The 27,880-nt window shown below is 47.8% G+C and overlaps 5 protein-coding genes across 5 annotated transcripts; all 5 read right to left on the minus strand.

The window, feature by feature from the left end:
* Window positions 1–1,294: 1,294 nt before the first annotated feature.
* LOC136194842 (death-associated protein kinase 1-like) lies at window positions 1,295–3,819 on the minus strand. The gene is made up of 6 exons (XM_065984095.1): window positions 3,748–3,819; window positions 3,564–3,695; window positions 3,450–3,512; window positions 2,760–3,395; window positions 2,519–2,704; window positions 1,295–2,467 (listed from the first exon to the last, which is right to left on the minus strand). The coding sequence occupies exons 1-6, from the start codon at window positions 3,817–3,819 to the stop codon at window positions 1,295–1,297; spliced, it is 2,262 nt and encodes a 753-aa protein (XP_065840167.1).
* A 3,060-nt stretch (window positions 3,820–6,879) lies between these two features.
* LOC136194843 (kelch-like protein 20) lies at window positions 6,880–9,107 on the minus strand. The gene is made up of 3 exons (XM_065984096.1): window positions 7,417–9,107; window positions 7,109–7,239; window positions 6,880–6,938 (listed from the first exon to the last, which is right to left on the minus strand). The coding sequence occupies exons 1-3, from the start codon at window positions 9,075–9,077 to the stop codon at window positions 6,880–6,882; spliced, it is 1,851 nt and encodes a 616-aa protein (XP_065840168.1). The 5' UTR covers window positions 9,078–9,107.
* Window positions 9,108–12,533: 3,426 nt separating this feature from the next.
* Window positions 12,534–13,885, minus strand: LOC136194844 (kelch-like protein 20). Its single transcript, XM_065984098.1, has 2 exons — window positions 12,830–13,885; window positions 12,534–12,539 (listed from the first exon to the last, which is right to left on the minus strand). The coding sequence occupies exons 1-2, from the start codon at window positions 13,883–13,885 to the stop codon at window positions 12,534–12,536; spliced, it is 1,062 nt and encodes a 353-aa protein (XP_065840170.1).
* A 5,924-nt stretch (window positions 13,886–19,809) lies between these two features.
* On the minus strand, window positions 19,810–20,310 carry LOC136194845 (kelch-like protein 20). Its single transcript, XM_065984099.1, has one exon. The coding sequence runs from the start codon at window positions 20,308–20,310 to the stop codon at window positions 19,810–19,812; it is 501 nt and encodes a 166-aa protein (XP_065840171.1).
* Window positions 20,311–26,307: 5,997 nt separating this feature from the next.
* On the minus strand, window positions 26,308–27,438 carry LOC136194846 (kelch-like protein 20). Its single transcript, XM_065984100.1, has one exon. It carries the CDS (start codon window positions 27,436–27,438, stop codon window positions 26,308–26,310), a length of 1,131 nt encoding a protein of 376 aa, XP_065840172.1.
* Between the last annotated feature and the right edge of the window lie 442 nt (window positions 27,439–27,880).

Raw genomic sequence — 27,880 nt, forward strand, 5'->3', positions numbered from 1 at the left:
GAAAGAGGTGCATTCATAGGGGGCATCGAAACGCACGGTAAATAGCGTAGAATTGCGTTATCCAGTGCTGCCTTTGAACTGCTGACACCTCAGGCGCTATTAATTAGATAGAATAGCGCGTCGCTTTGCTGGCTCTTTCTCGCTAACGGGAGACGTCTGTCCAGGATGAATGACGTCACGCTCAGCATCACATGTGCTAACATAGCGGCGCCACGCAGCTCAGCGTGGCGTTAGTACGTTTCAATTTCGTTTATGAGATCAAATAATTTTCATTCATTTTTTCAAGGCTCTTCTTCCTCTCCGCTATATGACTTTCTTTTGCAACTGTGGCCTGTACTGTAGCCGTTTCTGGAAGCAGCGGCATCTTCGTAACTGTAGTCGATCGCTTCCCAGACTTGTGACTGCCGCCCACACTTATGCATCTTGGCTATACAGCACGTAGGACGATGTGACTGAAATATGAAGAATATCGCCTCACTCTTTAAAGGCAAAGATCAGCACATGACTTTGCGTGTACTTGAAAACGCTCGCGTCGAACATGATAGACACTTTTACCTACAACAAACGTCTCGTAAAAATCACATATAGCTACCTAATTAATTAATTAATTAATTAAAGATTTTTTCATTAATAATTTCTTTTCACCACTACAGCCATTTTTTGGCAATCGCCAGTTTTTTACAGGCAATTGTTTTGGCATACATCGATTGGGCGCCGAGAAATTGGCTCACCGCCATTGGGACTGAATGCGCGACTTTTTGATGCCTGCGTTTATCCAAACTCAATTTCGCACTCGATCAAAGTTCTAGGCCTACTTGGAACAGGAGTACGTCGCATTCCTACGGAGGTGAAGAAGCCTAATAGCGCCGTTTCTTTCTTTTAGAGCTCACTTTCACGACCGTTTGCGAGTAGGCTATACCATGACACAGTTCGATAGATGATCGGCTAGAGAAGGCGTAAGAGCGCCACTTCGAATCTCTTCCTGGCCCAATCCCTGCTGGTGAGAGCTGCCCTTTCGCTTGGTCGCTAGCCCCCGGATGTATGACGGAAGCATTGATAAAAAACGCGACTTGGTGACTTTTCATACGTCGATATTACTAAACCGTTCAAATAAAAAAAGGTAAAACAAATGTTAAAGAAGGGTAATAAAATAGCAAAAGAGCAGTGCGATGTAGCAAAGATAAGTGATAAAGAGTAGCAGAGGCACGGGTAATTATGTAATGTAGAGTCTAATACTGACTGACTCCACTTCACAAAGAAATCTGCGTTAACATACCTTGTAATGTAAGTATTTCTACGAGTGCAATGACGTCACTTTTTTGTACTTCTCTTGGATAACTCTCTTGCTAATACCCGACTCCGTACAAGCACGCAACACCTTCTCCACCAGAGGCTGCTCCGTTTTCTTCGTCCATTTCTCCAAAGCCAGTGCAAGGCTTACTTTATTGCTATGATTCGCTCGCCGTATTTCCGTCATTGCTTCTGCCGACAACAGAAAACAGCAGATCTCTTCCCACTTCGAGCTCGCTCCCGAACAAATCGCCGCAATCACATCTTTGCACACGACGTTGTCGTCGGCAGGAAAACTTCCTCCCTGCTCCGGCTCTCCGTCTCGGATGCGGCGACGAAGACGCAGATGGCTAATTCGAATGTGGGGATACTTTGCACCGCGAAGTTTTCTGGCTTTTACAAGTGCGGCGCTGTTCCTGCACGACTTGACGTCGTCCCTTTCGTACACGGCTACGTCTGAACTATGATTTTGAAGATCATCGCTGTCCAAATAGCACCATTCCATTCGAGTGCCATTGGCTTTATCGCTTCGAACCGACTCGACAGTGCGCTTTACGTCTTCGAGCATATCCTTTGCCACGCATTCGCCTCCTTCCCAGCAGCGCACGATCACGTCGACGGCATCGTTTTCATTCCTCAATTCGACGAGGCATTCGACCAAATGACTTGGACCGGACGCCTCGAGTGTGAAGCCGTCTTTCCAAAGATTCATGCGACATCTCGAAATGGCTGCACAGCGACTTTGAAGAACGGGAAAAAGCGGCGGTGGAATGACGTCCGTCGTGGGGTGAGAAACTCGGTAGCGGCGACCGCGGTAAACGACCATTTTGTCTTCTCTCTCCCAGACGCCGGCCGGTTTTAATTCTTTGATTAGGCACGGAACGTGATACGAGTGGGGGCCGTCTTTACCTTCAATTTGGCAAATGAGATAAAGATCGAGCATTACTCTAATTGCCTCGTCGGCGGTGAACGACACACGCGGAAGATTTCGCTCCCGTTGCTTTTCTTGAAATAACTCGAGGGCTAGTTTTACGTCGGCTCGATTCACACGGCCCGTGTCGTCGCCAACGGCGTGGATGTAGAATTCGTCGGGATCGGAGAGGATTGGTCCTAGAAGGTTGGTCACCAAAACAGAAGGCTGCAGATAAATTTGGCCGAGATTACGAAAATACAGAATCTACGAAAACAGAGTCTTTGGCGTTAACCGAAGCGTAGTCATATAGCTTACAGTTCCCGAATCGTGCAGGTTTTGAGCCAATAACTCAACTGGCAAGTCTTCAATGAGAGGTCGATCAAGCAGCGCTTCTATAGTGCGTCGAAACTCTTCCAAGTTTAGCAACTTTTCCTCTGTGGCAGAACTGCTTAAAATCAGTGATCTGCAATTCTCGCATACTTTGGGAACTGGATCCGCTTTCTATTTCAAAAAAGCCGTGCAGCAGTTCTCAAGCGCAAAGACTGTAGTGCTGTACCTGAATAAGCTCATTCCTGATCCTCTTCAGTTCGCAGCGAAACGAATCCATAGCCGGCGACTGTCCCTTCTTGCAGTCAACCTCGACAACGCCGGCTAAACAGAAGATCCCCCCAAACTCTTCAACAAGATTTGCGACGTGAATTCGAAATGCGCCCAAAGGCTTCATGTCGTCGTCGCGACTGTCTCCCGTTCTCTTGTTGCCAACAACAACGATCGTGATGCCAGAGACGATTGATTTTCTCGCCGACTTCAAAAACGCGAGCCATCTCCTCAGTTCTGCCATCACTTCTTTTATTGCTCGCCTTTTGCCATTTCCGTCGACTATATCGACGACGCACAGGAAAATTGTCAGCGAAAAGCGAAAAAGAACAGCGTGCGCCACGCGGAACGGGTAGTGACCGCCAAAGTCCCAGATAGACATCAATCCCACCCCGTCTACCTGCTTGTTGTGAACATCGACGCCGGCCGTTCGATCCAGCTCGTCTGATTGTCTGTCGCCTGACTGCAATGTGATGCCACACAGAGAATTCGTGAGGGTTGTTTTGCCAGCCATAGGTTCGCCGACGAGACACGTTTGAACGCATTCAGGTTGAACTCGTTCGCTGTCAAGCAGCCGGAATGATAGCATTTGCTCCTAAAGATTCGTAGCGTCATGTGCACAGCAAAAATGTAAAACACGAGAGTTTACATATTTAGCTTGGAGAAATATTCGCATTTCGTCTGCTGATGTCTCGTGTGGTTTCATGCCAACCTGTTTACAAAATCAACATAGCAATTTCACTTTTCTTTGAGGTCAGCTTACATCATTTTCAGCCTCGAGTGATAGACCGAGATCCAGAAAATATTGAAGAACACTTATCTTTGCCGACGGTGACATAGATAAAATGCTTAGCATTTCTGTTCTTCCATACAAATGCAGCAACGAGTCTCCTTTCTAAACATTAAATTTCGTAAATTTGCTGAATTTAGGAAGCTAATTAATTCACCTTGTCGACTACTTTGTAATTAGCATTGTGTATGGCAAACCATTGCACATTTTCCAAGCATGTGCACAACATGATCGGTGTACACCCATCCTAAAATTCTTGATTAGAAAATGAACCAAATATCGCTTGTGACGCATCACATCGTCCTTTTCCTCCAGATTCGCTCCGTAATCCAAAAGATGATCAAGAGACACTGCAGAGCCATAGCAAGCAGCCCAGTGAAAAACATTAGGCATTCCAGCAACGAGAAGTCCTTCAGTGACAAAGGAATCAAACACTATCCTCCTTCTATCCTCCGTGTTATAATACTACAAAACAAGGAGATCACAGAAACGTAACTAAACAGGGAAGACAGTACGTCTTTTGAACGGGTTTTGAATCCAGAAAATTCGATTTTGAGTTTGGAAAAAGCTTTTGCAGCATCCACGTATTCAAACAAAACCACGCGGTCCAACAAAGTGCTCCCAACCTAAAGAAGCTCTACATCAAACGATTTTTTACTACTAAAACATACGTCGATATTAAGTTTCCGCTTAGCACCCAACATCAATAATTTTCTTGCTATTTTGAAGTTCTTTGAATAACAAGCCAAAGTCAATGGAGTCCATTTTCCCTACACACGTCAGGATAAGAAAGAGACATTGCGTAAGCAAAATTCTACAAATTGGAAACGATCTGTGGCCACATCATCCATCATTCCGAGAGGTAATTTTTCTGCTAGCCAGGCTAAGAGATCAATTCGATCACTCTCGTCTTTCTGCTTCGATTCAGCCAAGACATGAAAAACGTTCCGATTGACATCCTATAAATATTTTAGAAAAAGAAGTTTTATTCACCCTTAGATACTGTAGAAGAGAAGTGTCTATGACCTAACTTCTTACATGTGTTTCTGAAAGCTTAAATCCTAATTCACTCAGAAAATGAACAACGTAAAGCTGTACACCTGCAACAGCCCAGTGAATGAATGGTTCAAACTACGATAAGTTTTAATTTACTCAATTTCGTTCTTTTTGCAACACACCTTTGGTTTAGAAAATGGGTTGATTGATTCTGTCTCGATTGTCTCAAAAGAATATTTAAACCAAAGTTTAACCGTTTCCACTCCGCCAAAACAAGCGTAGCAAAAAAGAGGTTTCTAAAACGTTATAGACAATAATAAGTAATCAATCAATAAATAAATACATATATACCGCAAAAGGTACTATTCTCCAAACTCCTTCATCTTCATTTGGTTTGGATACATGTAATAATCGTTCTGCTATATCAACGCGTCCATTTGCAAATGCCAACTTCAAAGCTGTTTCTGTATCCTAAACAGATTATTAAAACGCTGTGTGACACATCATTGACAGAACATTACTGGTGGCCAAGTCCTTGCTCCGTTCTCTAGAAGAAATTCCACAGCAGATTCATCACCAATGACACAAGCCAGCTTCAGAGGTGTAAGATTGCACTAATGCAAAATTTCAAACAGCTGTTCAAAAAAAAGACAACTCAATCTCACAGCATCTTTCCCAAAGTAATAATGTGGTGGGGTATTTATAACAGTGCATAACTCTTCATCAACTTTCATCCCTCGTCTGAGCAATTCTTTTAAAATCTCAATATCTCTTTTCAACACTGCAACATGTATCAACATCCAACGGCCACCCTACAAATTTTATTCAACATTTGGATCCCGTTAGCAGTACGCCAATCCTAACCTGAATCAGATCTTCTCCGCAAATCAATTCTTTGTCGTCGTACACTCCATACAATTTAGCTTTTCCTTCTGAAAGAATAGATCATATTCATGACGTCACAGGGACGTGCGCATGGGTGGCAAAAAAGTCTTGGGGGTTTGGGTGGCATGCGCTGTTCACTCGCACGCGCTAGCAGCGGCTTATTCGCTTACTGCCATGTCTTCGCAACGCTTTTCCTCCTACTTTTTCGCTCTCGAAGACGAAGCTAAGAGTCGCTACTTGGAGAAACTCGCCATCATCGGTCCCGACGTTGACGATCCGTACGTGATAGATTCAGCTGCAACGAGTGACGCTTGGCCTTCCATCGAATTTCCTGACGTCTACAACTATCTTATCAACACCCCAAGCCTGTACACGAAAGAATCGCTGAAGGCGTACAAAAGTCTTGACGGGTACAAGTTTTTCACGGCTGGGTGGGTAACAGACGTTCGTGTAGCGAAGCCATCAAAATACGTCGTCCTCGGTAAGGTTGGACATTCTCAAGCAGTTAACGCTCCGTATTTACGCACTTGGGTGGGAGCCGAAGAGAATGGAACCGTCTTATGTGCCCACTGCACGTGCATGGCAGGATTGGGTGAAGCGTGCTCGCATGTGGCGGCTCTGCTATTTGCTGCCATTTATACAGCAGAAAGGGCAAATAATGCGTCGTGTACGTCAGTACCATGTCGGTGGGCTGATCTATCTGGAAAAGCGGCTCCCTTCGCTCCAACAGCCGAAATCGATTTTGTCCCTCCGAAGAAGAAGATGAATCTCTCTGCGAGTAGCGCTGATGCAGGAAGCAGCAGCAGCAGCAGCGCAACTGCGCCAAGGACTAAGGCAGTGGCCTGTTCCGCTCCGACGAACGACGAATTAGAAAGCTTCTACGAAAACTTGTCGAAGTGCGGGCAAGGCAAGTCAGTCATACTTTCGCTGCAGCCAAACTATTGGGATGCTTTTCTCGAAACGGATCAGCCCATGATCCTGACAGATTTATATGACGATTCATTAGCTACCCTTTCTTATTCCGAGATTTTGGAAGCGAGCGAAGATGTTTTTAGCAAAATCGTTGTTTCCGAATCTCAATCGAGAACAATCGAAGAACAGACCAAAGGACAAGCTAGGAGTCGTCTATGGTTTCGTCATCGCGCTTCCCGAGACAAAGTGAGACGAGCATACGTAGGAAAATTCGTTAGGGCGCCAATCTTTTCGTCGAATCGCTGCTATCCACCGTTCCCGGCTCTCTGTACCCTCGGGAGGAAACCGGTAAAAGCTTATCGAAGATCCTCGCACAAAGCGGTTCGCGCAACCTATCGCGCAACAGCTTTTGACCATGTTAGACCTTGCCACCCAAAAGTGCTCGAGACGCGCATCACATGACCTCCTGACGTCATATGAATATGATCTATTTTTTTCATATTCTGCAAATCTCCGTTTTCCACTCTTTGATATAGGCGTTCTTGTTCTTCTTCGCTGCAAAAATAGATCAATTCGTTTTCGAAATCGGAAAGCGAACCCTACTCACTCCCAGTCGCATTCTTCGTCCGATGAGATTCCGCTATACTCTTCCCTGCCTTCCATGCCGCTCTTACAACAAAACAAATAGTCCAGCTGTTTGTTTAGTTAAAATAATTACGGTCTACCTGCTCTTCGATGCTTCCAATCGGCTTGGATCGGCTTCGATTTCTTTGAGTAAGATGTGAGATGTCCCGTATTTGTTGCTATGGTTCCCTTGTCGTTGGCCTGCAGAGGCCAACTCCGTACATCATGAAGGCTGGAACCACAGATAAAACACGAGATTAAATATTTAATCTCTGCTGGAACCTTCATTCGATATAATATATGGTTAGCAATAGCATTCACAAAAAGGATTATGCACTACATCATATTCAAAACACAAGTTCTGCTTATAAATTTAGCTCCATAATGCCGCAAAAACATCGGAATATACTTTTCGCCCGGCTTTCTCCACGTTACTTTGCTTGGGCTGTTGACATCAAATACCCCCACACTTCTGTCAAACAAAAGGTAATACTTGTCGCGATCCCAAGCTCCCCCACCACAATTGTACAAACTGTACGGCAAATCAGAATGGGGTAAAAATTTTGACCACTGCTCACTTTTGCTTGAAAACGATGCACAAAACGAGCTGTGCCAATAAAAGTTTATACTGTCGTTATTCGCGACTGTAAAAATCGGCGCCACTCCATGCGTAAGGTGGAAAGAAAACGGAGCAGGAGAATAATTTTGCCAGTGATCTTCAATGGGATTATATCTTATATAGCCGAAGTTATCATACTCACGGTAAAATACGTAAACATGATCAGAAAGGGCGGATACTGTCACGTCTTTGACGTAATGCCTTGGCTCTGGAGGTGACGAAAGAGGAGACCATTTGTTTTCCTCTGAGTTGTACGCCTCCGCAAACCAAATGTTTTCGCAATTCAGACTTATACCATAAAGGCGCCCAAGACAAGAAGTGACCTCGTTTCCAGGTCTTGGGTGGGACATGGGTGCGACGTCAGCCACCCACCGATTCTGCTTTGAATCGTATCTTTCTACCGTATCCAACGCATAGTCTTCGCGATCCTCCTCACAAGAATACCCAATCTCGGGGTCAATCATTTTCCCACCTACGGCATACAGTACGCCATCAACGATCACAAGACCCGGACGAGATCTCGACTTAACTAACGAAGGAAACGAATCCCACACGTTTTGAGACGGGTCATAATACCTTGATTTATTTGATACAAAACAGTGTGTTTCGCACCACTCCGAATCAGGTGCAGACACTTCTCCGCCGACAACGAGTAGAACGTCTTGACATCCAGTGCGAAGTGACGCCGTTCCTTCTTTCTTTTCCTCTTCCGTTATTTTTTCCGTGACCCACTCTCTCATTTGGAGTTCCATCAAGAGTGCTTCACACTTTGCTAAATCGAGTAGAGGCAGACGAACCAAATTCAACAGAACCTTGGCGTGCTTTTGGCGTGATTTGTAATCGTGCTTGATCCATTTGGATATCACGCGCAACACCTCATCTTCATCCCTCACTCCCAATTCATCCAGAGCTACGATTCGACAGAGGTGTTCCACCGACAGTTCTAAGAACACGTCAGTGTCGGCCACTTCAACAATATTGAAAGCTGCCGTACGCTCAGATACGCTCATCAATAGAGAGTCGCTGTATCGATCAGCAAACATCCCAAAATGCAGACAGTTGGAGAGGTCGACGTGACTCCCGAGCCATATGCTGCACTTCGTGACGACATCGTCAAACTGAAAGAGATGAGCACTCGCGTACAGTCGTTCGACGTCGTCGACAGCGCATTGGGCCTTTCCCGTGTAAGCGTAGTCGATCAATGTCTTCACAGACGCGGCGTCGACGTCGTGAAGCGTTATTTCGGTCTGGCGTCTCTCTGCGAATTCTCCAAGAAACATCGTACGGAAATAGCCGCTGATCGATGCCAGGACGTTGCGATGAGCGTGAAATCGGTGTCCGTCGACGACGACGACGACGTCGCAGAGATCGTTCGTCTGTCGAAGCGATTGGAGACCCAACGAAAGATTCGACGGATGTTGTTGCGTAAAGAAAAATTCTGTTTCTGCCATGTACGAGCGTGAGAGAATGCTGTGGCTAGAGTCACGGTACCGTGACTCAAGTCTCACGGCCTGGCTTGGCCCTGGCTTGGAGTCACGGTAATCTACCGTACGCTATATTACGTCTTATTACGTCATGTGTAGCGTACTTCGTTGTGACGTCGATTTGTGTTCGGGGATCGGGCGGTAAAAACGAAACATGAGCGAAGAATCGACTGAGAGAGGCTCTGGCGATCGCAATAAGGCGGAAATCGACGAAATAGAGAGTTTTTTTTGCAGTAGTAAAGTTGTTCGCGTCGTTTTGAAGTTTGAAGTTGGAAGCCAAACTGGAAGAGTACAAGCGAACAAAGTTCGTTGAATTTTGGATACGGGATTCAAGAACAGTCAAAGCGGCGTCAAAGCGCGGCGTCGATCGTCTGTTGGCGTCGGCATTGAAATATTATGAAATAAAATATTGCTGTACTCATGGCGCCGATGGCGGACAGGCTTTCAAAGCGAGAGGAAAAGGGATACGGTCGTCTTCGTATGTCAACATGTGTAGGTTGTCAAAGATATGTCTATCTCACGTGATGCTGTCCTAGGACTTTCAGTCAATATGCGAGCAAGTAAAGATGGCACTGCACTTGAAGTGAAGAGTTGGTGCTCTGAGCACAGCCATGACATATCTGAAGTGAAGTGACTTTCTGTGTCGTTTATTTTACTAAGTATTATCTCCTTGCTCATCATATAGAATCTCTTTCGTCATCTTCCTTCGCAAAGGTCGCTAGACACTGAAGCAAAAGCGACGGCTTCAAAATTGCTTGCTATGAAAGCCAACAAGAAGATGGTTCAGAAAGAACTTTCCCAGGAAACGAGAAATTAAGGTCGGTCTTTTAATTAAAGGACCTGTCAAATATCGCTGCGCGGGACGAAGCAACGTCTCAGCAAATGATTTAGACTCCGTTGTCAGCAAACTGGCGTCAAAATACGGTATAGTTCATGTGCTTCAATAAGCTGGCTGCGTTCTATGTATGCTGTATATCTAGGATAGTGTGCTTCTCTTCAGCTAGGTGCCACTGTTGACGTATTTTGTCACAGCGATCGAAAACTTCAAGGGCTATTCTTGCAAGACCGCTCTATGCGAGAAATTTTCAAGGCGTTTCCGGAGTTGTTACGTATGGATGCAACATACAAGCTCTTGAGTTTGGGGTTTCCCTTGTATCTTTTCTTGGCGGAAGGTAAAACTGGTGATAACATATAACCAATATTAGTTAATCATTTTCATCTTTATCTTTCAGACGGAAACGGTCAGAGCGAAATAGTGGCTGCTTGCTTCCTGGCAGTCGAAGATGCTTGCAGTCTTAAATGGATGATGGAGACTTTTAAAAAACATAATCCTGAGTGGCCATCCATTAAGGTCGTCCTGACCGACAAAGACATTGTCGAAAGGGAAACGGTTTTAAGATGCAGACAGTTGGAGAGGTCGACGTACATATTTCTGTCCGGCGCCTCTCTGCGAATTCTCCAAGAAACATCGTACGGAAATAGCCGCTGATCGACGCCAGGACGTTGCGATGAGCGTGAAATCGGTGTCCGTCGACGACGACGACTTCGCAGAGATCTTTCGACTGTCGAAGCAACTGCAGGCCCGACGCAAGAAGGGAGAGATGTTCTTCTGTAGCGAAAACCTCTGTTTCTGCCATGTGCGAGCGCGAGAGAATTGAGCAACATGCACGTCACGCGGCTAGACAAACAAGCCGTTAATAGTCTTTTTCTTTCTCTTGGTCTGTGTTACTGCATTAAATTCAAAACTAAATTTCTGCTAATAAATTTAGCTTCATAATGTCGCAAATAGTATGGCATATAGTTTTCGTCCGATTTCCTCTTACACGTCGTTCTTTCCTTTGAGCTGTTGACGTCAATTACCGTCACATTTTCGTCGAATAAAAACTAAAACTAACCAATTTAGTTTCTGCCATCGCGAGACATCAATCCGAGCTCTGCGGGTGTTCCTAACAAGATTTTTTCTCGCTTGTGCACTTTTTAGCATTTTTTTCAATTTTCAAATTTAATTTTTGAAAATTGAGAAAACCTGCTAAAATGTGTGTAAACGGTCAGAAATCCTTGTTAGAAACTATGAAGAGCCTTAATTGATGCTACCCGATCTACGAAAGTGGGTTAGAAGCTCAATAACCACGGTTGAAAGTACGATTTCTATGAAAAAGTCTATAATTTCAGCCACTTTTGCTTGTTTTATCTTAATTTGACCGTTGGTATCTTCAGAATATTCCACTTACGTGCGCTTGACGAAGGGAATCCAGTTTAGAAGAAAATAGGGTGTCCGACTTTAGATACAGGTAGTGCTTCTTTTCAAACTCGATTTTCTCGGCGACCGTAGATCAGATCGGCGTACTCTAAACAGTATTAGATAGAGGAAAGATAGAGCGTTCGATCGATATGCGGCGTTTGCTCTCAAAGTGTACGGTTGACGAGAAAATCGCGTTGTCCGGGAAATGATGATGTCCGTCCGAGATTAAATTACCCGAAAAAAAACAAACAAACCCTTCTTGCTCCTATGTGCGACACGATCGCTTCGCCGCTGCTGTGTGCCAGAGATGCTAATCACCTAAGCTTTGAAAAGAACTGACGCGCGGTCGGCTCTGTCAAGCAGGGAACGCGTGAAGCTGTCCGGCATTTGATGTTGTCCGACTATTGATACGGGACTCTACTACTCCGTCACGGTACTACTCCGTACAGGCAAGCAACATCTTTTTGCCAGAGGCTGCTACTTTCGTCGTCCATTTCTCCACCACAAGGCTCGCTTCAACGTTTGTTGAAGGAAACGGCAGATCCTTCCCATTTCGAGCTCGCTCCTGACCAAATCGTCGCAATAAGATCTTTATTTTGATTGAAAAATAATTTTTTTGATTGATCGCTTTCATAATGGGCATATAGGGGGCATAATGCATAATAGAAGGGCTAATAGAAGATCGCTCTGAAACGAGCACGTGATCGAATCGCGCTTGCTCGATCTACTGTACAGTAGTACATAAATGTTGGTTAGCAAAGAATTCAAAAAAGGATTATGTACTACCTGGATACATCAAATTAAAAACAAAATTTCTGCTTATAAATTTAGCTCCATATTGCCGCAAAAACATCGGAATATATTTTTCGCCCGGCTTTCTCCACGTTATTTTGCTTGGGCTGTTGACATCAAATACCGCCACACTTCTGTCAAACAAAAGGTAATATTTGTCGCGATCCCAAGCTCCCCCACCACAATCGAACAAACTGTACGGCAAATCAGAATGGGGTAAAAACTTTGACCACTGCTCACTTTTGCTTGAAAACGATGCACAAAACGAGCTGTGCCAATAAAATTTTATACTGTCGTTATTCGCAACTGTAAAAATCGGCGCCTCTCTTTTCGTAAGGTCGAAAGAAAACGGAGCAGGAGAATAATTTTGCCAGTGATCTCCAATGGGATCATATCTTATATAGCCAAAGTTGTCATACTCACGGTGAAATACGTATACATGATCAGAAAGGGCGGATACTGTCACGTCTTTGACGTAATGCCTTGGCTTTGGAGGTAACGAAAGAGGGGACCATTTGTTTTCCTCCGCGTTGTACGTCTCCGCAACCCAATTGCTTTCGTATGGAGGTAGACTTATACCATAAAGGCGCCCAAGACAAGAAGTGACCTCGTTTCCAGGTCTTGGGTGGGACATGGGTGTGACGTCAGCCACCCACCGATTCTGCTTTGAATCGTATCTTTCTACCGTATTCAACGGATAGTCCTCGCGATCCTCCTCACGAGAATATCCGATCTCGGGGTTAATCATTTTCCCGCCTACGGCATACAGAACGCCATCAACGGTCACAAGACCCGGACGAGATCTCGGCTCAACTAACGAAGGAAAAGAATCCCACACGTTTCGAGACGGGTCATAATACCTTGATTTATTTGATACATCACAGTGTGTTTCGTACCACTCAAAATCATATGTAGACACTTCTCCGCCGACAACGAGTAGAACGTCTTGACATCCAGTGCGAGATGAAGCCGTTCCTTCTTTCTTTTCCTCTTCCGTTATTTTTTCCGTGACCCACTCTCTCATTTGGAGTTCCATCAAGAGTGCTTCACACTTTGCTAAATCGAGTAGAGGCAGACGAACCAAATTCAACAGAACCTTGGCGTGCTTTTGGCGTGATTCGTAATCGTGCTTGATCCATTTGGATATCACGCGCAACACCTCATCTTCATCCCTCACTCCCAATTCATCCAGAGCTACGATTCGACAGAGGTGTTTCACCGACAGTTCTAAGAACACGTCAGTGTCGGCCACTTCAACAATATTGAAAGCTGCCGTACGCTCAGATACGCTCATCAATAGAGAGTCGCTGTATCGATCAGCAAACATCCCAAGATGCAGACAGTTGGAGAGGTCGACGTGACTCCCGAGCCATATGCTGCACTTCGTGACGACATCGTCAAACTGAAAGAGATGAGCACTCGCGTACAGTCGTTCGACGTCATCGACAGCGCATTGGGCCTTTATAATTCCCGTGTAAGCGTAGTCGATCAATGTCTTCACAGACGCGGCGTCGACGTCGTGAAGCGTTATTTCGGTCTGGCGTCTCTCTGCGAATTCTCCAAGAAACATCGTACGGAAATAGCCGCTGATCGATGCCAGGACGTTGCGATGAGCGTGAAATCGGTGTCTGTCGACGACGACGACGACGTCGCAGAGATCGTTCGTCTGTCGAAGCGATTGGAGACCCGATGCAAGATTCGACGGATGTTGTTCCGTAAAGAAAAACGCTGTTTCTGCCATGTACGAGAGCGAGAAATTCGACGTCACGTGGCGAGGATTGTGCCGAACCCGGATATGGCTTCTTCTGCGGATGAATTCATTATCATGACTCTACACAGTGGCGTAGGAAAATATTTCGGAGTGGCCTGACAAAAACATAGTCTGCAGACTGCAGCAGATCAAATTAAGAGCAAGAACATTTACAAGGGTAATGTACTACATCAAATTCAAAGCAAACTTTCTGCTTACAAACTTAGCTCCATATTTCCGCAAACCTTGCGGAAAGTATTTATTGCCCAGCTCTCTTTCCCTTATTTTGCTTGGGCTGTCAACATCAATTACCGTCACACATCCGTCAGATAAAATGTAAAAATTGTCGCGATCAGCAGCTCCCCCCGAGCAATTGCACCAACTGTACTGCAAATTAGAAGGGGGTGAAAACCTTGACCACTGCTCGCCATTGCTTGCGAACGATGCACAAAATGAGAAGTTCCAATAAAAGTTAATACTTTCGTTGTTCGCAACTGTATACCTTGGTGGCGCTCCCCTGAAAGAAAAAGGAGCTTCAGAATAACTTTGCCAGCGATCTTCAATAGGATTGTATCTGATATATCCGAAACTGTTACCTTCACCGTAAAACACGTATACATGATCAGAAAGAGCGGCTACTGTCACGTCTTCCACGATCTGGTCTGGAGGTGACGAAAAAGGAAACCATTTGTTTTCCTCTGAGTCGTACGCCTCCACAACCCATTTGTATTCCTCTAGATTCGGACTTATCCCCAAAATGCGGCCAAGACAAGAGGTGACCTCGTTTCCGGGTCTTGGGTAGGACATGGGAGCGACGTCAGCCACCCATCGATTATGTTTCGAATCGTATCTTTCTACCGCATTCAAAAAATAGGCGTAATCCTCACGATTCTCATATTCGTGGTAGATGATATTTGGGTCTATCATTTCCCCGCCTACTGCATACAGAACGTCACCAACGGTCACAAGACCAGGACGAGATCTCGGCTCAACTAACGAGGGAAACGAATCCCACACGTCTTGAGATGGATCGTAGTACCTTGATTCAATTGATACACTATAGTGGCGTCCTTCATTCTCATCAACGTATTCAGAAACTTCACCGCCGACAACAAGTAAAACGCCTTGGCATCCAGTGCGAGGCAATGCCGCTTCTTCTCCTTCTTTCTTTTCCTCTCCCGTTATTTTTTCCGTGACCCACTCTCTCATTTGGAGTTCCATCAAGAGTGCTTCACACTTTGCTAAATCGAGTAGAGGCAGACGAACCAAATTCAACAGAACCTTGGCGTGCTTTTGGCGTGATTCGTAATCGTGCTTGATCCATTTGGATATCACGCGCAACACCTCCACTTCATCCCTCACTCCTAATTCATCCAAAGCTACGATTCGACACAAAGATGATCCGCCGACAGTGCTAAGAACTCCTCAGTGTCGGCTACTTCGACAATATTGACGGCTGCCGTGCGATCGGATACGCTCATCAATAGAGAGTCGCTGTATCGATCAGCCAATTAACACCCCGAGGTGCAGACAGCTAGTAGGAGAGGTCAGCCTGCATCCTGAGCCACCTGCTGCACTTCGTAATTGAAGCAAATGGGCGCTCGCGCACAATTGTTCGACGTCGTCGACCGCGCATATTGGGCCTCTCCCGTGTATGCGTAGTCTATAGTTCATCAATGTCGTCAACGACAGGGCGTCGACGTCGTGAAGCGTTATTTCGGTCTGGCTTCTCTCTGCGGAAACATCGTACGGAAATAGCCGCTGATCGATGCGAGGACGTTGCGATGAGCGTGAAATCGGTGTCCGTACGACGACGACGACGTCGCAGAGATCGTTTGTCTGTCGAAGCGATTGGAGACCCGACGCAAGAATCGAAGGATGTCGTTCCGTAAAGAAAACGCCGTTTCTGCCATGTACGAGGGTGTACGAGTGCGAGAAATTCTACGTCACGTGGCGAGCATTTTGCCGAACCCGGATATAGCTTCTTATGAGGACATGACTCTGCTAAGATGCTTATAGATATTTTAAACGGAACAACCAATTCATCGCGAGTGGAATAAGTTCCTTTCTAGAGCCACGTTTTTGAAAATCTATGACGTAATCTATGACCTCCCAAAAGCAAATGATAGACAGGATATCCAGCCTAACCATAGATGTGGCCTAACAAAAGCAATTAGTCTGAAGACTGCAGCATTTATTATTGGAAAGAACATTTAAATACACATACATAACAAGGGTCATTTACTACATCAAATTCAAAGCAAACTTTCTGCTTATAAACTTAGCTCCATATCGCTCCAAACCTTCCGGGATGTATTTTTTGTCTGGCTTTCTTTCCCTTATTTTGCTTGGGCTGTCAACATCAATTACCGTCACACAACTGTCAGATAAAATGTAAAAATTGTCGCGATCAGCTGCTCCCCCTTCGCAATCGTACCAACTATACTGCAAATTAGAAGGGGGTGAAAACCTTGACCAGTGCTCGCTATTGCTTGCGAAGGATGCACAAAATGAGTAGCGCGGGTAAAAGTTTATACTGTCGTTGTTCGCAACTGAAAACCTTGGTCGCGCTCCCCTGAAAGAAAACGGAGCTTCAGAATAACTTTGCCAGCGATCATCAATAGGATTGTATCTGATATATCCAAAACTGTCACCTTCACCGTAAAACACGTATACATGATCAGACAGTGCGGCTACTGTCACGTCAGACTTGCAAAGATTGCGAGGTGACGAAAAAGGAAACCATCTGTTTTCCTCTGAGTCGTACGCCTCCACAAACCATTCGTTTCCTTCTGGATTCGGACTTATCGCAAAAATGCGCCCAAGACAAGAAGTGACTTCGTTTCCGGGTCTTGGGTAGGACATGGGCGCGACGTCGGCCACCCATCGATTATGTTTCGAATCGTATCTTTCTACCGTATTCAAAAAACAGGCGTAATCTTCACGATTCTCAGTTTCGTGGTGGAAGATATTTGGGTTAATCATTTCCCCGCCTACTGCATACAGAACGTCACCAACGGTCACAAGACCAGGACGAGATCTCGGCTCAACTAACGACGGAAACGAATCCCACACGTTTTGAGACGGATCGTAATACCTTGATTCATTTGATACACTATAGTGGTATCCTTTTCTCTCACGATCTTTTTCAGACGTTTCGCCGCCCACAACAAGTAAAACGCCTTGGCATCCAGTGCGAGGCAATGTCGCTCCTTCTCCTTCTTTCTCTTCATCTTCCGCTACTCTTTCCGTAACTAGTTCTCCCATTTGGAGCTCCTTCAAGAGTGTTTCAAACCTTGCTAAATCGAGTAGAGGCAGACGAACCAAATTTAACAGATCCTTGGCGTGCTTTCGGCGCGATTCGTACTCGTGCTTGATCCATTTAGATATCACGCGCAACACCTCCAATTCATCCCTCACTCCTAATTCATCCAAAGCTACGATTCGACAAAGATGATCCGCCGACAGCGCTAAGAACTCCTCAGTGTCGGCCAGCTCGACAATACTGACGGCTGCCATGCGATCTGATACGCTCATCAAAAGAGAGTCGCTGCATCGATGAGCAAACATCCCAAGGTGCAGACAGTTGGAGACGTCCGCCCGCATCCTGAGCACCTTGCTGCACTTCGTGACCACGTCGTCAAACTGAAGGAGATGAGCGCTCGCGTACAGGCGTATGATGTCGTCTATCTCGCATTGGGCCTCTCCCGTGTAAGCGTAGTCGATCAATGTCTTCACCGACGCGGCGTCGACGTCGTTAAGCGTTATTTCGGTCTGGCGTCTCTCTGCGAATTCTCCAAGAAACATCGTACGAAAATAGCCGCTGATCGACGCCAGGACGTTGCGATGAGCGTGAAATCGGTGTCCGTCGACGACGACGACGACGTCGCAGAGATCTTTCGACTGTCGAAGCAATTGGAGGCCCGACGCAAGAAGGGAGAGATGTTCTTCTGTAGCGAAAACCGCTGTTTCTGCCATGTGCGAGCGCGAGAATTGAAAAACAGGCTAGACAAACCCGGATCATAGATATCCCGGTTAGAGCGCACGCGCTGGTTGTCTAGTGCAGACCGTTTATAGTCTTTTTCTTGCTCTTGGTCTGTGTTACTACATTAAATTCAAAACTAAATTTCTGCTAATAAATTCAGCTTCATAATGTCGCAAATAGTAAGGCAAATAGTTTTCGTCCGACTTCCTCTTACACGTCGATCTTTCCTTTGAGCTGTTGACGTCAATAACCGTCACCTTTTCGTCAAATAAAAGTAAAACTTGTTGGAATCACCAGCTCCCCCGCCACAATGATAACACAAATCAGAAGCAATATCAGACCTGAGCGAAAACCTTGACCACAGCTCGTTTTTGCTTGAAAATGATACAGACGATGAGCCGCTCGAAAAGAAGTATATACTGCCATTAATTGTCACTGTGAAATTCGGCTCCGTTTCAGACGTACGGCGGAATGAAAACGGAGCAGGAGAAAAACTCTGCCAGCGATCTTCAATAGGATCATATTTCATATACCTGAAATTGTTACGTTTGCGGTAAAATACGTAAACCTGGTCAGAAAGAGCGGCTACTATCACGTCTTCCAAGCGATAGCTTGGCTTCGAAGGTGACGAGATAGGAAACCATTTGTTTTCCGCTGGGTTGTACGCCTCCGCAAACCAATTGTTTGCTTTTGGATGCCAACTTGGCCCAATCCACTCTAAACTTATTCCAAAAATGCGCCCACAACAGGAAGTGACTTCGTTTCCGGGTCCTGGATAAGACATGGGTTCAACGTCAGCCACCCATCGGTGCTGTTTCGAATTGTATCTTTCTACCGTCTCTAACGGAAAGGCATGCTCTTCGCGATCGTCATCTTCACTAAACCAGATCTCTGGGTTAACCATTTCACCACCTACGGCATACTGAACGTTGTTAAGGGTCACAAGACCAGGACAAGATCTAGGCTCAATTAACGAGGGAAATGAATTCCACACGTCCTGAAACGGATCACAGTACCTTGCTTCATTTGATACATTACAGTAGTGTCCTCCTCCTTGGTCATAGGCTTTTCTAAAAATGTCACCGCCAACAACGAGTAGAACGTCTTGGCATCCAGTGCGAGGCAAAACCGTTCCTTCTTTCTTTGCATCTTCTGTTACTTTCTCCACAACTAACTCTCCTATTTGAAGCTCCATAAAAAGCGTTTTACACTTTTCCAAATCGATGAGAGCAAACCGGACCAAGTTTAATAGATCCTTGGCGTGCTTTTTGCGCGATTCGCAATCGTGCTTGATCCATTTGGATATCACGTGCAACACAGCCTCTTCATCCCTCACTCCTAACTCATCCAGAGACACAATTCGACGGAGGTGCTCCGCCGACAGTGCTAAGTACTCGTCGGTGTCAGCCACATCAACGATACATAGCTGCCAACTCTCCCGCTTTAGCGGGAGAACTCCCGCTTTTGAGGCAAAAATTGGCCTCCCGCCCGCTTTCCAAAAAAAGCAGTTTTTCTCCCGCTTTGGGGACTTCCCTAGATTTGGTTCATTCGCGAAATATTCGGTTATCCAGTGATGTAGTAAGCACTTTAAAGTAGCAAAAATCAACCTCAAAAATGCATTATGAGGGCGTGGTCTCAAAATTTTTTTTGCGCGCGCATAGCGCGCGCAGCATTCCCTCTCTAAAATATCTTCCTATGGCACTGAAAGCGTACCGTGACTCCTATATGAGTAGTACTGCAGGAAATACCGGAGAGGAGCAGACTGCGGAGCGTCGAGACTCACACGCAGAGACAATCTTTAGCTTTCATTTCTATAACTTAGGCGGATCATTAGATGTAATATTTAATTTAATGTTTTAAAAGCTTGGACTGGTCACACCAGAAATTTTTTTCGGGGCGTGGCACTCAAAAATCTCCCGCTTTAGCTTGTTCAAAGGTTGGCAGGTATGACGATATTGACAGCAGCAATGCGATCAGACACTCTCATCAAGACAGAGTCACTGCATCGATCAGTAAACATCCCAAGGTGCAGACAGTTGGAGAGGTCGACGTGACTCCTGAGCCATATGCTGCACTCCGTAATAACGGCGTCAAACTGAAGGAGATGAGCGCACGCGTACAGTCGTTCGATGTCGTCGACCGCACATTGGGCCTTTCCCGTGTAAGCGTAGTCGATCAATGTCGTCACTGACGCGGCGTCGACGTCGTGAAGCGTTATTTCGGTCTGGCGTCTCTCTGCGAATTCTCCAAGAAACATCGTACGGAAATAGCCGCTGATCGATGCCAGGACGTTGCGATGAGCGTGAAATCGGTGTCCGTCGACGACGACGACGACGGCGTCGCAGAGATCTTTCGACTGTCGAAGCGATTGGAGACCCGACGCAAGATTCGACGGATGTTGTTCCGTAAAGAAAAACGCTGTTTCTGCCATGTAGGTGCGCGAGAAATTCGACGTCACGTGGCGAGGATGGTGCCGAACCCGGATAGACTATGGCTTCTTCTGCCGATGAATTAACATCACTCTGCTATACAGTGGCGTACGAAAATAATTCGGAGTGACCTAACTAACCTGACAAAAACAAATAGTCTGCAGACTGCAGCAAATCAAATTAGATGCAAGAACATATAACAAGGGTCATGTACTACATCAAATTCAAAGCAAACTTTCTGCTTATAAACTTAGCTCCATACTGCCGCAAACCATTCGGAATGTATTTTTCGCCCGGCTTTCTTTCCCGTATTTTGCTTGGGCTGTCAACATCAATTACCGTCACACATCTGTCAGATAAAATGTAAAAATTGTCGCGATCAGCAGCTCCCCCTTCGCAATCGTACCAGCTGTACAGCAAATTAAAACGGGGTGAAAACTTTGACCACTGCTCGCTATTGCTTGCGAACAATGCACAACATGAGTAGCGCCAATAGCGCCAATAAAAGTATATACTGCCGTCGTTCGCAACTGTAAAACTTGGTGCTCCCCTGAAAGAAAACGGAGCTTCAGAATAACTTTGCCAGCGATCTTTAATAGGATTGTATCTGATATATCCGAAGCTGTCACCTGTACTGTAAAACACGTATACATGATCGGAAAGAGCGGCTACTGTCACGTCTTCCACACAATGGTTTGGAGGTGACGAAAAAGGAAACCATCTGTTTTCTTCTGAGTCGTACACCTCTACAAACCATTCGTTTTCCTCTAGATTCGGACTTATCTCAAAGATGCGCCCAAGACAGGAGGTAACCTCGTTTCCATGTGTAGTAAGGTCTAATCCGGGCTAACGGGAGGGAGGATAGATAATGGGTAGTTGGAGAGATAATAAAACAGTCTAGTCTGAAGTCTGGGGTAAGCACAACGCTTCACTACACTGGTGACAGGAGTCCTCATCTCGACGCCGTCCGATGACCGACCAGCCGAACGACACAGACCAGCCCCCCGACCCCGCCGACGTGAAACCGCCCGACGGCCTCGGCGGCGCATCCGCCGCTCTTCGCTTCAGCTCTCTCCTCCCCCCGCCATTTCGCGCCGCTCCGGATCAATCCTGGGAAGACTGGGAGGAAGACTTCACATCTTGCGCACAGCTCAATCACTGGGACGACGCCGCCAGCCGCCACGTGCTCCAGCTGCGGTTACAAGGCCCCGCTCGCGAAGCTCTGCGTTCATTGTCACCGGCGACGAAATCTCAGTTAGCCACGCTTCTCGCCGCTCTTCGAGATCGCTTCCTGCCGGCCAATCATCACGAGGTTAAACGCTCAACATTTCGGCTCCGCACGCAACGCAGCGACGAAGGTATTTTGGCTTTTGGGAACGCGATTCGGGGCCTCGCCGCACAAGCTTTCCCCACGATGGATATCGCGCAACGCGATCTGCTCAGTCGCGACCAATTTCTCGATGGTCTTCGGGACGGCAATCTCCGTCTCCGCGTTCGCTACGGCAACCCGAAGAGCTTAGACGACGCAATTCGCATTGCGCTGGAAGTGAACGCTGCCGAGTTAGCCGAAGAACGTCGCCGCGCTGACGGCGGACAATCGATCCCCACTTCAACGGTGCCACCTTCACTTATCGCCTCGGCCGCACCTGCCGACACCTTGTTGAAAGCAGTCGAACAACAATCTACCTTACTCTCATCTCTTCTCAACCGCGTTATTCGCCTGGAGTCACCGGCTCACGCTTCGTTCGCTGTGTCGTCTGGCGTTCCGTACGCCCCACGTTCGTCTGTGCCCCTGGCAGAGCGCCGCTGTTGGAATTGTGGTGAAATGGGACATATTCGCATGACGTGCACGAAATTTAGCGCAAAACATGACACCCATCAACAGTGTTACCCGCTCCCTTCGCGCGACGAACCTTTACTCCCACCCTTCGCGGTCGGCGCGTTGCAACCGGTATCACCTCAGTCCGCCGCTGTCTTTCAAGTCGACGCTATGGTAAATGGCCACTCGAGCCGGTGCCTCCTCGATTCATGCGCGGCCGTTTCGATCGTCCCGCCGTCATTAGCCCCGACGAATATCCAACAGTCGACCGAACAGTTATCGATGGCTAGCGGACATAACATCCCGGTTCTCGGTGCACTGAATCTTCCACTTACAATCGGGACGTGGTCAACGCAACACTATTTTCGTGTCGCACCGATCGCTACCAATCCAATCCTCGGTGCGGATTTCATCACCCGACACGACATTGATCTACTCGTCTCGCGTCGTCAATTACGATTGCCGTCGGGATTTTCCCACCCACTCATCGCCCCTCCCCCACCTTCGTTGTTGCCCGCATCACCGACCCCGTCGTCTCCGTTGTACTCAGTCGTACTCGTTGAGTCCGTCGTGTTTCCGCCCGGCCAGATGGAAATGATAGTCGCCGGTGCCGTCATCTGTCCCGATACCAAAGAGCGTTGCACGTCGTCGTCTCATCCGCTGTTATTCGAACCATCAGAGCAACTGGCGGAGAAATACGACCTGATTGTCGCCGCGTCATTGGCCAACAACACTACTGGCATCATCCCTGTCAGGGTTTTCAATGTGGGCGGACAACGTAAACTGTACAAAGGCAAGCGGCTCGGAACGGCGGAAGAGATCGATCCCTCGACACTAACAGCCCCTATTTCGAATACGTCGCCACGCGATCAGTGGATACCGCCACTTCCGGACACGCCCACTCTGACACCTTCACAACGTGCAGCTCTAGAGACTCTCCTCATGGAATACAACGACATTTTCAGTCGCCACCCGTCCGATCTGGGGCGCACTAATATTTGCCAGCATCGCATCGTTACTACGACGGACCGCCCAATTCATCAACGTCCATATCGTCAGCCCTTTCATCTCCGCGCCGAAACAAATCGCCAAGTCCAAGAAATGTTGGATGAAGGAATCATCACCCCGAGTTGCAGCCCGTGGTCGTCCCCGGTCATCCTGGTAACGAAGAAAAATGGGAAGTTCCGGTTTTGCGTAGACTTCCGCCTTCTCAACGACATCACGGTGAAGGATGCGTACCCCATCCCTCGCATCGACGAGACCCTGGACAGTCTCGGAGGCGCCCTATTCTTCACGACGTTGGACTTAGCTTCTGGCTATTGGCAGGTCCTTCTGGCTGCGGAAGACAGGGCTAAAACTGCCTTTTCGACGAACGGCGGCCACTTCGAATTTCAAGTGATGCCGTTTGGACTTACAAATGCACCAGCCACATTCCAACGTCTGATGAATGTTGTACTTCGGGGACTCACGCTCGACTCCTGCCTGGTGTACCTCGACGACGTCCTTGTACACTCACGCACCTTTGAGGAACACCTTTGCCGCCTACGCGCAGTCTTCGAGCGGCTACGCACGGCTGGGCTGAAATTACGCACGGAAAAGTGTCAATTTGTGCGATCGGAGGTGCCGTACCTGGGGCACGTCGTCAGCGCTGAGGGTATCGCGACGGATCCGACGAAAGTGGATAAAGTCCGGAATTGGCCCAAACCGCGTACGAAAACGGAAGTACGATCGTTCATCAATTTTGCTGGGTACTATCGTCGTTTTGTCCCTGGATTCTCCACCATCGCCGCTCCTCTTCACAACTTGACGACAGGCCATTCCAAATTCACCTGGACAACGGAAGCAGAGCGTGCCTTTGCTACACTAAAGGAAAAGCTGACCAAAGCCCCTGTACTGGCGTTTCCGCGCTTTTCGGAACAATTCAGGCTCAAAACAGACGCCAGTGATGTTGGACTTGGCGCCGTCCTTTCCCAAATTATCGACGGCCACGAACGCCCCATTGCCTTCGCCAGCAAGAAGCTGAGTGCTACGGAGACGAACTATAGCGCGACAGAGAAGGAGCTGCTCGCTATTAAATGGGGTACAGCGCATTTTCACCCATACCTCTTGGGAGCACCGTTCGTTGTCGTGACTGACCACCGACCGCTAGTCCACCTGAACACGATGAAGCATCCCGCGGGAAAAGTCGGTCGCTGGCTGCACACCCTGAGCCAGTACACCTTCACAGTGGAGTACAAGCCAGGACGATTGCACGTTGACGCTGACGCACTGTCGCGAATGTGTGCCGTCACAACGATACCAGCGAGCGCCAACGTTGCAGAACTCCGCGCTATGCAGGAAGCCGACGATGTCTTAGCGACTGTGATTGCCCGCCTTCGAGCGGACGAAGGACGACCACCAGCAGAAGGAGTTTGGCGCGATGGCGCACATCGCCGCTACCGGCAATTGTGGGACCAGCTACAGCTCGACGACCACAACATTTTGCGACGCAACCGTCGTCTTGGTGCCCGGTTGGAAACAACGTCGGTCCTCGTCGTGCCGCAAGCCCTCGTTCCAACAATTTTGCAACAACTTCACGGCGATCCTCTCAGCGGTCATCTCGGCGTCAGCAAAACCACCGACACACTTCTGCAACGCTACTATTGGCCAGGCTTTTCCGCCGACGTTGACGATTACATTCGTCGCTGCTCGACCTGTCAACGAGCGAACGCCGTAGCGCCTCGCCCAAAAGCGCCCTTGAGGTCAATTCCCGTCGGCGGGCCGTTTGAAATGATTTCGATCGACTTCCTTGAACTTCCTCGAACCGTTCGGGGAAATCGATATGTCTTGGTATGTACCGACTACTTCACCCGCTGGCCGGAAGCATTTGCTACTGCAGACCAAAAGAGCGAGACGGTGGCACGGGCTCTCTACGACGGAATTGTATCGCGACACGGCGTTCCCCGAATACTTCACTCCGATCAAGGCCCAAGCTTTGAAGGACGCGTAATACGCCACTTGTGCCAGATGATGGGATTAGAGAAAACGCGCACAACCCCATATCATCCCCAAGGCGATGGCCTGGTCGAAAGGTTCAACCGCTCCCTCCTCGGCATCCTCCGGAAGTACTGCGGGGACCGCCCTCTCGACTGGGATCTGTGGCTACCGTCAGCGCTCCACGCTTACCGCGTTGCAAAGCAAACCTCGACAGGAGCATCGCCCTTTGAGCTGCTATACGGCAGGAAACCCCGCCTGCCAACCGACGTCGCGTGCAGCTGCGCAACCCCGCCGCCAACGGATACATCAGAGTATCTTCAACGGTTATCCACGGAGATGGTTAGAGCACGGGAATTAGTGGATGCCAATTTGACGGCGGCCCAGGAGCGACAACGTCAAGGCGTGACACCCCACGTACGTTTGTACTCGCCCGGCGACCTCGTCTACCTGCATGATCCAGGCCGACTGCGGGGAAAAGCCTACAAGTTACTTTCGGTATGGGACGGCCCATTTAAAATTCTGCGAAAACAAGGAGAGAATGACGTTTACCAAATCCAACATTCACACAAAGGAGGGCGACGGAGATGGGTACATCACGACCGCTTACGCCCGTGCTATCAACCCATCGATGCGCCGCACGACGAAACATCCAGCACGACAACGACGGATGCTGCAAACGACGGACAAACACTCGGAACCCCTACGACACCGAATCATTCGCAACCACAGCCAGGGACCGGAGCGAACGAAAACCCACACCGTACGGACGTCGGAGATGTAACGGACTTCGAGAACGTCATATCCTGGGTCCCGAGCGGCCCTGTAATCAACACGCCTCAACCAATCGCAAGACCAGCGGCTCCGACACCAACTCCAGCCGTCAACGTGCAACCGCAACCGATCGCAAGTCCGGTAGCCCCGCCCCCTGACAACGTCCACCCTCAGCAACCACCCCCACTCACACCAGAACCGATCGGAAGGGAAGACGAACCACCCGAACGACCACGTCGGATCACGCGACTCCCAGTGCGTTTTGAAGACTACGTCCTAGATGCCACGTCAGACAGCGATGAACACAGTTCGTAGGCGCCGTAGTAGTGTAGTAAGGTCTAATCCGGGCTAACGGGAGGGAGGATAGATAATGGGTAGTTGGAGAGATAATAAAACAGTCTAGTCTGAAGTCTGGGGTAAGCACAACGCTTCACTACACATGTCTTGGATAGGACATGGGTGCGACGTCAGCCACCCATCGATTATGTTTCAAATCGCATCTTTCTACCGTAGAATAGGCATAATTCTCACGTTCCTCAAACTCGCTGTAGCAGATATTTGGGTCAATCATTTCCCCGCCTACTGCGTACAGAACGTCACCAACGGTCACAAGACCAGGACAAGATCTCGTCTCAACTAACGAGGGAAACGAATTCCACACGTCTTGAGACGGATCATAATACCTTGATTCGTTTGATACACTATAGTGGTGTCCTTCTTCATTTTCATCGTATTCAGACTTTTCGCCGCCGACAACAAGTAAAACGCCTTGGCATCCAGTCCGAGGCAATGCCGCTCCTTCTCCTTCTTTCTTTGCATCTTCCGTTACTCTTTCCGTGACCCGTTCTCCCATTTGGAGCTCCCTCAAGAGCGTTTCACACTTTGCTAAATCGAGTAGAGGCAGACGAACCAAATTTAACAGATCCTTGGCGTATTTTCCGCGCGATTCGTAATCGTGCTTGATCCATTTAGATATCACGCGCAACACCTCCACTTCATCCCTCACTCCTAATTCATCCAAAGCTACGATTCGACAAAGATGATCTGCCGACAGTGCTAAGAACTCCTCAGTGTCGGCCAATTCGACAATATTGACGGCTGCCATGCGATCGGATACGCTCATCAATAGAGAGTCACTGTATTGATCAGCAAACATCCCAAGGTGCAGACAGTTGGAGAGGTCAGCCTGCATCCTGAGCCCCTTGCTGCACTTCGTGACAACGTCGTCAAACTGAAGGAGATGAGCGCTCGCGTACAGTCGTTTGATGTCGTCAACCGCACATTGGGCCTTTCCCGTGTAAGCGTAGTCGATCAATGTCTTCACCGACGTGGCGTCGACGTCGTAAAGCGTTACTTCGGTCTGGCGTCTCTCTGCGAATTCTCCAAGAAACATCGTACGAAAATAGCCGCTGATCGACGCAAGGATGGTGCGATGAGCGTGAAATCGGTGTCCGTCGACGACGACGACGACGTCGCAAAGATCTTTCGACTGTCGAAGCAATTGGAGGCCCGACGCAAGAAGGAAGGGATGTTCTTCTGTAGCGAAAACCTCTGTTTCTGCCATGTGCGAGCGACGACGTCACGTGGCGAGGAAATCGAGCAAAACCCGTATAGAGTAGGACCTCGGCTTTCGGACATTCTGCGATTTCGGACGCTCGCACAGCAAATCTAGCAAACCGATTCTGGCTTCCTATGGCGCATTTGAAAGCCCAATCCCTGCCAGGAAGATGTGCTAGAGCGCGAATCAATAGACCAAACCCTCATGATTTTATGAGAAGATTAGCGCGCGCAGGTCAAATCCTCCGCTTTCGGACAACAGTATCGCTTTCGGACACGTATGCGTAGCTCATTCAAATTTTAATGTTTCGCCTAGAATTTTTTTTCACAAAATCCTCTATCATAGAGCTTTCGAACGCAGTAAAGCTTTAGCCAAATGGTCTAGTCTATCGCATGCTAAAAATCGACGAATATACCGACATCGCACCTCAGTGTTCGGACACCAGTTA

The sequence above is a fragment of the Oscarella lobularis genome, chromosome 13 (assembly GCF_947507565.1).
Source record: "Oscarella lobularis chromosome 13, ooOscLobu1.1, whole genome shotgun sequence".
NCBI classification, from domain to species: domain Eukaryota; kingdom Metazoa; phylum Porifera; class Homoscleromorpha; order Homosclerophorida; family Oscarellidae; genus Oscarella; species Oscarella lobularis.

Coding starts and splice junctions, on each gene's coding strand:
- LOC136194843 (XM_065984096.1), bottom strand. CDS start 9,077: ATGGCAGAAACAGAATTTTTCTTTACGCAACAACATCCGTCGAATCTT. Junction 7,240..7,416: donor TGGAGAAAGCCGGGCGAAAA/GTATATTCCGAT, acceptor CTGTGGTTCCAG/CCTTCATGATGTACGGAGTT. Junction 6,939..7,108: donor TTGGAAGCATCGAAGAGCAG/GTAGACCGTAAT, acceptor CTATTTTTGCAG/CGAAGAAGAACAAGAACGCC.
- LOC136194844 (XM_065984098.1), bottom strand. CDS start 13,885: ATGGCAGAAACAGCGTTTTTCTTTACGGAACAACATCCGTCGAATCTT.
- LOC136194845 (XM_065984099.1), bottom strand. CDS start 20,310: ATGGCAGAAACAGCGTTTTTCTTTACGGAACAACATCCGTCGAATCTT.
- LOC136194846 (XM_065984100.1), bottom strand. CDS start 27,438: ATGGCAGAAACAGAGGTTTTCGCTACAGAAGAACATCCCTTCCTTCTT.
- LOC136194842 (XM_065984095.1), bottom strand. CDS start 3,819: ATGTTGTGCACATGCTTGGAAAATGTGCAATGGTTTGCCATACACAAT. Junction 3,696..3,747: donor ATTACAAAGTAGTCGACAAG/GTGAATTAATTA, acceptor TTTAATGTTTAG/AAAGGAGACTCGTTGCTGCA. Junction 2,468..2,518: donor ACCTGCACGATTCGGGAACT/GTAAGCTATATG, acceptor CTGTTTTCGTAG/ATTCTGTATTTTCGTAATCT.